Source organism: Mya arenaria, chromosome 5, assembly GCF_026914265.1.
Source record: "Mya arenaria isolate MELC-2E11 chromosome 5, ASM2691426v1".
Lineage (NCBI taxonomy): Eukaryota > Metazoa > Mollusca > Bivalvia > Myida > Myidae > Mya > Mya arenaria.
Genome location: NC_069126.1, coordinates 42,525,848 through 42,538,688, shown reverse-complemented (window position 1 = coordinate 42,538,688; position 12,841 = coordinate 42,525,848). Strand labels below are relative to the sequence as shown.

The 12,841-nt window shown below is 33.6% G+C and overlaps 1 protein-coding gene across 1 annotated transcript in view; it reads left to right on the top strand.

The window, feature by feature from the left end:
- Positions 1 to 12,841, top strand: part of LOC128235725 (lysyl oxidase homolog 2-like) — a 34,512-nt gene that overhangs the window by 8,096 nt on the left and 13,575 nt on the right. Inside the window, exons 6-7 of the mRNA XM_052950526.1 lie at positions 360 to 441; positions 7,896 to 7,973. Of these exons, the coding sequence (XP_052806486.1) occupies positions 360 to 441; positions 7,896 to 7,973 (160 nt within the window). The remainder of the gene's footprint in view (positions 1 to 359; positions 442 to 7,895; positions 7,974 to 12,841) is intronic.

Genomic DNA, 12,841 nt, shown 5'->3' with positions numbered 1-12,841 from the left:
ATATATTTATTATACAATTGATAGCCAAACATTTGTCTAGTTTATTTCGCTTTTGCCTCAATTAGGCAAAATGTTAAATTGGCACTTTCACACTTTATTCTGATCATTATTTAAAAAAAAATGATTTATGATTTTTGTTTTAAACTTGAAAAGGCATAACGCATACAATGACACATAACTGTCTGTCATTTTGATCTAAATTTGTCAACAAGCAACTCATTATTTATTATTATTTTATTTATTCATTATTCATCATTTCCCATAGAAAAGTATTGCCATAAAATCTCATGCAAATTCAGTGCATTATTAGAACTGTCGATTCAGAACAGCAAACAGGATGTGCATGAGACTGCCCTTAGGTAGCAACCGTGAGTCTCATAGACGATGCAGCTCTCCAGTCTGAGGAGCAAGACGAATTCGAGTTCATATCGGTACTAATTTGTAAGACAAAAAGCGCTTCAAGTAATTTACAATACAGAACAACTATCCAAGTAAAAACCTCCCAAGTAAATATAATTATAGAAGAGACAGCCTTGACTTCCAACTTGATTTGTTCATTGCTTGCATTATTTATTTTATTATAGTAACCTTTCCTTTAGCTGTGTTGGCTGATGATGCTGTTCATTACATGCCTGCTATTCTAATTTGATATCATAACATTGATAAGGCAAATGAGATCCATCTGTTACAGGGAGATCTTAAAGTGGAATAATAATTGAAACATCAATTATAAACAATACGTTACCGTGTGAAATGGCAAACTATTTCACGGTTTTTACCTTCCTACATCACCCCTTTCCGGAAGCATTTACTACCCCAAAGATGCGTGTACGGACTGAAGGACAGTAACAGCTAAAGAAGTGAATGATTATACAGGAACATACGTAATCTAATAAAGTAGCTAAAATACATCGCTTACTTCAGATATATTTGTCAAAGTTACACATATATACAAATATTACTGCTCAAGCAAACTACGTAGTGAACACCGACTAAGAGCATTCACAACTAATCACTTTAAATCTATCTTTATGCATTTACAAATTTACAACGCAACGGTCAACGTTGCAATATATTTAACGGTCGATTTGGTTATAAACCATTGCATGTTGCACAGCGCGTTTGCAAATGACTGGTGCGTTTCGTGTGTTACCCAGCCCCCAATTTCTCGAAACTTGATTACAGGATTAAGCTGATCTTACTATTTTTTTGTTTATAAAATGTGTTATATTAACGTCTTCTAGAATATTTAGAAATTATTAAGGAATAATCTGTATGATTATCAGAATTAATATTTTTCTTTCTCAATATCCATTTTAAGTATGTAATTTCAGGGCGTGTAATCGACCTGCACCGTACCATTTCAAATGTAACCAAAAACCGGCCAGTTTGGATATAAAAAGTTAACTATTTCTCCGTTTTTAGAATAAACTGAAAGAAGAAATAAAGTTATGAACCTGCTCCTCACTTTTCCACATCTTTTGGTACCTACGTCGAGTAGAAACTCATTTTAGAACAAAACTTACATGTGCATGGTAAATTGAATCGACGTGGAATGGTCACGATTTGACAGGGTAAAGTGCAGTGCATTTTGCTTTTTCTCATCGTTTTGTTTGTTCAGGAAAGTTATTTTATTGGTAAACTATCAAAATAAGTAGTGCCAATTTACATTTCATGCTTAATGACAAAACTCAAGTGCAGTGCATTTAACTATTTCTCACTGTTTTTTGTCCAATAAAGTAATTTTGTTTGTAAACTCTCCAAATATGTAGTGCCATTTTTAATTTCATGGTTAATGACAAAGTTCGAAATCAAACAAAGCACTAGTGCTCAGCAAACTTGTCGAATTTCATTTTAGGTACAGCGCAGTGCTATAAAATAAATGTTGAAGTGCAGTGAACTTTTTCCCCGTATAACCAAATGACAGTGTCGTCGTATCTTTCAGACTGACAACAGCACAGACTAGCACCGATCGTCAGTAAGTTACAGTTTATATATACGTGCATTTACGATCTGAACATTTAGAATCAATTATTCCAATACTGCTTTAAATAAAAAGCCAATATTTGAATTTTAAAAATTTCTATGCGGAATTGATGAATTGTATTATTCCCTTACCAGTAATAGTCTAGCTCAATGTATACAGATCACAGAAATAACATCCAATAGGCATTGGGTTTATTGTTGACACATAATTTTAGTCCACATGCCTGTTTCTTATATATTTAAAGGCCTACGTTCAGTTACGATTTATTTTACAGAGATCATCTATTCGATGCTACTCAAACAAAGCGCCTAGGAGGCCGATTCAAAACGGACCATGTGCAAGCTCAACGGAATGCAGTTTTGAAGGGTTCGCTAGGAGTGAAATTGGACATAGCAAGGTGTAACATGTCGAAGATGCTGCCACGCAAGCGCATGGATGTTCCTGTCAAATGAATAACTTTGTGAATATTCGAAAAATGTTTTAAATAACTCGGGCAATATGCAGGATGTGGCGTTATTTTAGTAATCGTTTTATTTTCAGTATAATAAGAGACGTAATATTTATTTTTTATCTCAGTTTATTTGTGACAAATTGCACGAAATCATGTATCACATGTATTACAATCAAAATAAAACAATAAATCATGTATGATATAAGGCATTGGTTGTTGAAATCTCAATCACAGATAATTGCTGATGAACAATAAAAACAATATAAAAAAACATGTATCATTTGGTTCGGACTAGATAAAGAAACAGATGAATAAATAATATGAGGATTATGTTTTATGACTGTGTTTCTTATCACAAAAGAACTCACAGATGTTAGACTATTCTAAACATTGAAATACATAAATCAATTACAAAGTATACGACAATACTACAAAAAGATAACATGACATTGAACATGCTGGTAATAATATGCATATTTACTTACTCTTCTGTTTGATACTAGTAAACTTCAAAGATGGATAAAAACAACTTCATTAAAACTCAGGAATGTTAATTAATGATTCAAAACAAAGTCGAAAAATATTTAAATCTCAGTAGCAGTTTTATTTTAGCTTTTAACCACCATACACTCCCTGGGAACTATACGCATTTAGACTAACATAGATTGGTTTGATTGTCAAGATATAAAAAATAGAGCATTTTTAAACACAAAAACCTGTGTTTTTCTGTTACTTTTTTCTGTAAATCACTTTTTCTAACATGCTTTCATATGCATTGACAATCCAGATGAGAATTCAAAAGCTTTGCCGCACGCAAACATGTATTTCTTATCCCTTGGATGTCCAGCTATATGTGTCTTAAGGTCGCTGTTCTGGGCAATTTCTTTACAACATTCGCAATCGAATTGCTTCAACCCGTGCACTGGCTTATGTTTGGTCAAATCAGGGCTGAACTGTTTGTCGTACCGGTCGGATGAGTTCTTCTTATCATCTCCGTAGGTGGTGGTTGTACCTAGATATTAAACAGAAATCGTGGTATTAAGAACAAACAGTTCCTTTGTATAACATGCTAAAATTGGATTACAATGTTTCTTGAGTAGCGAAAAATGCTTAAATTTTAAACTGAAAATTTGATGGTGTGTAAATCAACTATCACAGCTTTTAAGTTGAAATAACGATTCGTTCAAATTATTAGCTTATGTACGTATACACGAACTGCAACTTACTGGCGATCGGTGATAGTCTGTGCTGTTGTCAGTCTGAAAGATACGACGAAACTGTCATTTGGTTATACGGGGAAATCAATCACTGCACTTTATCATTTATTTTATAGCACCGCGCCGTACCAAAAATGAAATACGACAAGTTTACTGAGCACTAGTGCTTTGTTTGATTTCAAACTTTGTCATTGACCATGAAATAAAAAATGGCACTACATATTTTGAGAGTTTACCAACAAAATTACTTTATTGAACAAAAAACAGTGAAAAATAGCAAAATGCACTGCACTTCATCATTTATTTTATAGCACTGCGCCGTACCAAAAATCTTGCGATTTCTACCAAACTATCACAGATGTATGATCATAAGCAGCGCATATTGTCGGGCTTTCCCGATTCGACCATTTTTGAAAAAGTTATTGCCCTTTGCTTATTTTACATTTTAAATTGGTTTCTTCACAACTCCTCTTACGTTTTAATGCGATTTCTACCAAACTTTTACAGATTGATGATCATAAAGTGAAGCAGCGCATATTGTCTGGATTTGCGATTTGACCATTTTTGAAAGAGGTATTGCCCTTTGCTTATTTTACATTTAAAATTGGTTTTTCGCAACTCCTCTTACGTTTTTCATTCAATTTATACCAAACTTTCACAGATTGATGACTATATAGTGACGCAGCGCATATTGTCGGGCTTTTGCGATTCGGTCATTTTTGAAAGAGTTATTGCCCTATTTTTACATTTAAAATTGGTTTCTTCGCAACTCGTCTTACGTTTTTCATGCGATTTCTACCAAACTTTCACAGATTGTTGACTATATAGTGACGCAGCGCATATTGTTTGGCTTTTGCAATTTGACCCTTTTTGAAAGAGTAATTGCCCTTTGTTTATTTTACATTTAAAATTGGTTTCTTCGCAATGATGCGCGCATATTGTCTGGCTTTTGCGATTTGACTTTTTTGAAAGAGTTATTGCCTTTTGTTTATTTTACATTTAAAGTTGTCTACGGGCTTTCATGAAGGGATTATTTTTGGAAGAGTTATTGCCCTTTCTTAATTTTTCGCAATTCTTATGTTCCTGAGAAACTACCCTTACCATTGATTGGCTTTCGTTACAAAAATGCCCCCATGAGGCGGGGGATATAGCTGTCTGTGACCGCTCTTGTTTTGTCTTGCAAAGGTGGAGGCGAGTATGACATTATTTTCGTCTAGAGTATAACAATGATGCAGACGAGGATGACATTAATTGCATCTGCGTATGACAACCATGAAGGTTAGCTATATGGGTCCAAGAAACCACTTTATATATGCATAAACCTTATATATGTGGATACACCGTATCCAAGGAATAACATATCCATACATTTACCGATGTATGTAATAGATGACGTGTTTCTTCGTGAAATGAATACGTATTTGTCTGATAATCGTAACACAAGTGACTTTGTGACAGTAAATGGAATAGAACACACAGCACAAGCATATATATGGTGGTTTTTGTATCCGATAATATATGTCTAAGTATGTCAACAGTGAAGCGAAGCTTGATATAATGTGTAATGTATAGTACGGCAATAGTGGATGTGAGTATGACGTCATCTTTGTCCGAGTACGGCAATGGTGGAGGTTAGCGGGATATCAGTTATCTGTACAGATGGAGTCAAGTCTGTTATCATTTGTTTCTTAAGTACAGCGACGATTGAGTTTAAGTGTATTATTATCTTTCTGAGAACGACAGTGTTTGTTGTGATTGTGATAATATCGTATATGCCATATATCATCTCATTGTGAATATTGACAATAATGCATTGATATTTCTTTTCCAAGAGGAATATATATAAAGCCTTATAGACGATGCCTAAACAATGATTGCTCAATCCTGAAGTATTATATTTCAATATATTCAGAAAATGTAAATAACAATATCCGTTTCCGAGTACACTTTGCGTATTTATCTGTTTACCCACCACCGTCTGCAAGTCCTTGTCGGCGTTTCAACTTTTCAAACGACTCGTAATTTATCATATGAAGACTTGCAAAGATTTTCGTTCATGCCAATTTGAGTGCAATGCACAAGGCTATGTATATTATCCCCGGAGTTGACGAGTTTATGGATCTAGGGGGTTCTAAGTAAATACCAAAATTCAGAATGCTCCATGGCTATTCTCTTCCCCTCCGTATATTATTTTTGAAGACCTCGACGCCATAAGTGCATAAACTGATCTCACGGATAATTGTAGACTGCACAGGCCTTACTCCACGTCAGGATGTCTAAGTATTTGACCACGTCAGCTCGCTGTCCAGGATCTCAGGATAAGAGAGCGGTCACTTCCACGCATGTGAAAAGGTTATTCAGATTCCTACACCCAAAGATGATCGGCTAGGTAATACTATTCGTATTACCACGCTATTTTAGAATGCATTTAAAAAAAATGCTTAACATGTGCACTATTGAATATTTCGTTTCAGAGCAGCATTTAAAAGGATTTACAGGAAACTGAGAACCCCAGGGTATCCCTACCTTCAATGCTTCTAAACATTCCAGCCCTTTAGGCTGAGGAGCAGGGCGTAAGTACATATCAAAATGTATGTTACTGCCAAGAAATAACACGAGCTCATAAGCGGGTGTTTTATTTCAGGAGAGAAAATGGCTGCATTGTCTTTATAGCATTGATATATAGTTTGGCTTAAAATTTAGATTATATTTTTGTAATGCATTGAATCTTACTAATACATTACATTGCTTACGACATCTTACGCAGATTTTTAGTCTTTTTTCCCAATTGGACATAATTAGTGTCAGTATGCGTAACGGTACTAATCACGTGACGTTCACATGCTAGATATACAAAGTTTAAACTGGAAAACCATTATGCGCTATTTTAAAACGGGGAAACTCCATTGAGACAACGACGAAATAGTTTTTATCAAGTTAAATGATGTAGTATCGCCCTTATACACATTTGTATTAATATTTGATATACTCGAGGTACTAGAAATTTCCCAAATTATTTTACAAGAGCTTTTAAGAAATACAAAAACATTACAAAAGCTTCTAAGAAATTGCAAAAGCGATATTAAAAGAGCTACTTAGAAGTTAGACTTATCAAAACTGATATTACAAGAGCTTCATTAAAGAAGTACCGTAAACGATATAACAAATGCTCATAAGAAGTTCCGAAGAAGATAATACAAGAAGTACATAGAACAAACAAGAAAACATTTATCAGAGCTAAGAACGCTACAGCAAGAAATGATACCACAATAACTGCTACCAATGCTACGACAAGAACTACAAAGAATGCTACGTCAAGAACTACTAAGAATGATACGTCAATACCAAATTAAATTGCTATGAATAACAATAATGCATTTAGAACAATATAACAAGAGCTAATAAGAGGCATTTTTAACTTTATTAGCATGTTACTTCCAAGAACTAGTATGATGACTGTTACAAGTGCTACTTGGAATTATTATGATATATTAAAACACTAAAATACTTAGAGCTACGTAGAAAAAAATAATACAAATGCTATTAAGAACGCTATGGCATGAGCTTCTAAGAACTAGCAAGAGCTACGAAGAACACTATTACAAGAGCTGCATTTAAAACAACTAAGAACGCTATAACAATGGCTACTAAGAGCTACAATGAAAGCTATGGCATTAACTACTAAGTACTACCAAGAGATATTAAGACCACTGTTACTAGAGATACAAAGTTCTTCTAACAATGCTACCACAAAACCTACTAAAGCGTTTAAAGAACTCTATAACAAGCGATACTGCAAGTTCTAAGAAACACTATTACGAAGGCTACTTAGAACTTTCAGAAATGACATTCAAACAGCTGCAAAGAAATATTAAGAAATAGATCAAAAACAACTTTACAAGAGCAAGGAAGAACTACTTATTATTAATAAGAACAGTTACTCAGAACAAAAAATACACGTTTATAAGAGAAACTATCAATTACAAAATCTACAAAAAAAAGCTGAGAAACTCTTATTCCTCTTAACCAGGAAAAAAATGACAGTAATTTAACTTCATTTTAGCATGACATTTTTAGATAATGCTCTACTCAGAAATTAAATAAGATACCTGCATTTGTAGCAAGAACCATAACTCTGTTTTTCTTAACTCTAAATAAATGACGTCTGAATCTACAGCACTTTTGAATAATTGTTTCAAGCAGAGAAATTATTAAACATTTAATAACTCCTTTGTTTCAGTTTCCGGGGACGAGGCTAGAGTCGCAGATGACCAGGCTGAAGATGTTGAAGTGATGCAGATGCCAAGGCAAAATAATGGTCAATCATATCTTAATATGTAAATTACTCTAGAAACCTTAAGGCATAAAATAGCATTATTGATTTTGGGTTCAAAACTTACCCTGTTTTTGGATAGGCATAATGCATCCGACTATTATTTATATGCCATGAAGATGGGCATTTGCAATCATGTCATGCCTCCAATGGTCCTTCTGTCTGTGTGCCTATGCAGAATCATTTTTATGCACGGTGCAATTATGGACAAACTTAAAGATATGTAGGGCACACAAGGCTGACGTCTTATATGCAAGGCCTACTTCCCATCCACGAATTTCATGGTCACATGGTTTATCATTAATACATACTGCATAATAAACTTATAACTAGGATTTAGTGTTTGGTACATGAAGGTTATGCTTTAGTTTTTAGTGTCTGGTGCATAAAGGTTTTGCTTTAATTTAGTGTTTGGTGCATAAAGGTTATGCGTTAGGAGTAATTGTTTGGTACATAAAGGTTATGTGTTGGAGTTAGTGTTTGGTACATAAAGGCTATGTGATAGGACATAAAGGCTATGCATTACGAGTAAGTGTTTGGTACATTAAGGTTATGCATTAGGAGTAAGTGTTTAGTACATTAAGGTTATGCATTAGGAGTAAGTGTTTGGTACATTAAGGTTATGCATTAGGAGTAAGTGTTTGGTACATTAAGGTTATGTATTAGGAGTAAGTGTTTGGTACATTAAGGTTATGCATTAGGAGTAAGTGTTTATTACATAAAGGTAATGTATTATGAGTAAGTGTTTGGTACATAAAGGTTCCGGTTACAGTCGGGTCGTTCTATTTACAGATTTAAAAGATTCATAACAAGATTACACACAAGTGTTGAAAAATCATCTTCTGTTGGCAAAATGAAAAAAATGAGAAAGTCTAAGCTCATTTATTATCAAGAGTATTAATAAAGTATGTGTAAAGACCATAGACTTAGACCCAGTGGGAATTGAACGAATGAATTGAAAATCAAAGTTTCAAATCGTTGATAAGTTTTTAGTCAGTTGGATCAAATATGCGATGTGCAGTCGAAAGCGGACCATTTGCTTTGGATATGAAGTGCTGATCAATGTATTGATGACCTCCACTCCAGTAATGGGTAAAGGAAATTATTACTAACAAAATCGCTAGATGGCAATTTCAGTAATGTATCAATATGTGTAAGTATAAGGCGTTTAAGAATATCAAATCAGGCTTGTACATGAAGTGTCATTTCGAATAGTTATAGACTTAGTAATACAAAGTGTAATATATTGCAATATCAAAGTATCAAAAAAAAAAACTACTAGAAACTAAACATTTAACTGTGGTGAAATTATGACGAATACGTACCAGACTGGTCACAACACTGATAAAGAAATTCCTCATATATAAACTCAATGGTCATTTTCTGCTAATAGCCCTCAAGAGGCCAAACTGTAAAGTGTGGATCCTTCTCATAGTTGGCAAGCACCTTTGATGTCGCTTCCAAGTTGATGAGGCTTTCACCAGACAGTGAATGGTATAAAAATTCAAATTTTAAGCATACTATTTAAACAGTTCACATAGAAAATTCACACACAATATTGATGCAAGCAGCTTACATGATGTTTTTTATTCATTAATATGTTTATCTAACAATAAATGAGTGAGTAGGAACACAAAGAACTTGATCGTAACTGTTTACAAACTACGCCATATTGAAATTGCCTATAACATATGATCCGTATTGCAGTTTACCTGGTGCTTTTTAACATGTGAAAACCTTTATCTATATAATTTTATTACACACATTACGTGCTTTCATACGGACAGACCATTGAGCACTTTCACCAATACAATGTATCTCACTGTCTATAAATAAATAAATATTGCATTTTTTGGCTCGACTATTCGAAGATTAAAAAAAGCTTTACTACTAACCCAAGCGTCGCTGACGGCGTCGGCGTCACACATTGGTTAAGGTTTTGCATGTAAGCACCTTTAAGTCATTATCTCAGTGAATACATCATTTACTGCCTTAAAAATTCGGATATGTATTCCCAACTATCAATTCTACTTAATTATTGAACTAAGATAATACAATTTAGCCGGATTTTTCATTAAAAAATACGGGTTATAGAAAGGCGAAAACCGGGTGGGCGGGCGGTTGGTTGGGTGGGCTTTCGGGCGTTAACAATTTTGCGTTAAAGTTTTCATTTTTTGTAATAAAATCAAAAGTTTTTATCCAAAAGTAATCAAACTTCATACAATGGAAGAGCATACTGAGAGGAAGTGCAGTTTTCAATAACCATAACTCTATTTTTGCGTATTACTGACTTATTGCCCTTGTTACACTTTTTGTCCGAAGTATAACTTGAAAAGTACTGGATATAATTCATTGGAACTTCATACAATGGTAATGCACAGTGAGAGAAAGTGCAGTGTACAATAACTATTACTATACTCTTGCTTACTGCTGAGTTATTGCCCTTGTTACTCTTTTTTGTCCGTAGTATAACTTGAAAAGTACTGGATGGAATTCATTGGAACTTCATACAATGGTAAAGCACAGTGAGAGGAAGTGCAGTGTTTAAGAACCATAACTCTACCTAAACTAATTACTGAGTTATTGCCCGTTAATTTGTTTTTTTGCTGTCATTTTTTTCCAGACATTAACTTGCAAAATATTAGATGCAATTTATTTAAACTTCATACAATGGTAAAGCATAATGAGAGGAAGTGAATTGTACAACAACTATAACTCTATTTCAGCTTATTACAGAGTTACTGCCCTTTGTTACTTTTTCTTGTCCGGAGTATAATTTAAAAAAGTATTGGATGGGATTTATTTATATTTTTTTTTACATTGATAGATCATAATGAGAGGACGTGAAGTGCACAAGAACCATAACTCTATTTCAGCTTATTACAGAGTTACTGCCATTTGTTTTTTTTTCTTTTCTGGAGCATAACTTACAAACTATAAGATGGGATTAAATAAAACTTCATACAGTGATAGATCATAATGAGTGGGAGTGCATTACACAGGAACCGCAATTCTATTTCAGCTTATTACATAGTTAGTGCCCTTTGTTGCATTTTCTTGTCCAGAGCATAACTTGAAAACTATGAGGTGGAATTTATTAAAACTTCATACTGTGATAGATCATAATGAGTGGGAGTGCAGTGTACAGAAACCGCAATTCTATTTCAGCTAATTACAGAGTTACTGCCCTTGTTTCTTTTTTCTTGTCCGGAGCATAACTTGAAAACTATTTTATGGAATTTAATAAAACCTGATACAGTGATAGATCATAAAGAGAGGGAATGCAGTGTACAGGAATTGCAATTTTATTTCAGCTAATTACAGAGTTACTGCCTTAGGAGAAAGAATTCCCTGGCCATTAAAATTCATTTATTTTCAAATTCACAAATCTTTATGAAACTTGCTCAGAATATTTATCTATTTATTGTCTTAAACATTTGTGAATATGGGTCACCTCAGATCAAAAACTAGGTCACTAGGTCAAATCTTAGGAAATAGTTTCCTGATGTCATAAAATAAATAAAAAAAACATGAAACTTTTCATGAAACTTTTACATTTTTTTTTTCTCCAGGATATTTAAGTCACATTTAAGTAAAAAAGATTTCAAGAAAATGTTTATATTTTTTTCTCCAGGATATCATAGTCACATTAAAGTATAATATAATTTAAGCATAAATTACAGTTTTTTCCTGCAGGATATTGATATTTTTTTCAATTTTTATAACATTTGGTTACTTTACATACATACACACATACACGCACACATGCTTTCACACTGGCACCCATCTGATTGACCTATCAGCACCACAGTCAATGATTGTATTTTCAGGATCTTTTATGCTCTTTTGTGACTTGAACTGTGCTTTTGAATACATACAGTAGTTGAGCCAGAAATTTCAGATTTATCACACTCAACTCTGGTGTGTTGGATATCTCCGATAAGTATAAATATGGATATTTTTGGTTATAAATACTAGGTCACTAGCTTAAATCCACGGTTTGCAAAATTGCATCGTCAAAAAAAATCCGGCTTTAATGCGGCGTTGCCGCATTGGCGTCTTGTTTGAATATAATGCTTATTATGAGTCTTTATTATTTGACTTAGAAATTCTGCTTAAGGTTTTTTATATGTAAGCACACATAGGTTGATATGACAGCAACTACTTAATGTATTGCCTTGAGAAGATATACAATGGTACACAATCATCCAACCTACTAAATCAACCAAGATAGATAACTCCAGTTTGCATTTAATGCAAGATTATTGCCCTTTATTACTCGGCTTAAAAATTAAAAATAAAGGTTTTGCATGTAACCACATTAAGTCAATATCTCAGCAAATACATCATGTAATGCATTAGAACTTTAGATATGAATTCCCAACTATCTAACCTACTAAGTTAATGAAGTTAGATAACACTTTTGTTTAATATAAAGCTAATTATCGCTAATTATTTGACTAAGAAATTCTGGTTAAGGTTTTTCATGTAATCACACATAAGTTGATATATCAGCAATTACGTGATGTATTGCATTGAGACTTTATACAATGGTATTCAACCATCCAATCCACTTAAATACCAAGTACGATAACTCTTGTTTGCATTAAATTCAAATAATGATCCTTTTTATTCGACATAGAAATTCTGGTTAAGGTTTTGCATGTAACCACCTTTAATTCAATACCCAAGCGAATACATCATGTATTGCATTGAAACTTTATACACAGACTCCCAACCATTCAACCCTCTCAATTGATCAAGAAAGATTATAAGTATCTTCCATGGCCGAGAGTGTAAGATTGGCCGAGAGTGTAAGATAGGTTCATTCCGACCCGAGCGTAGGGTGTTTT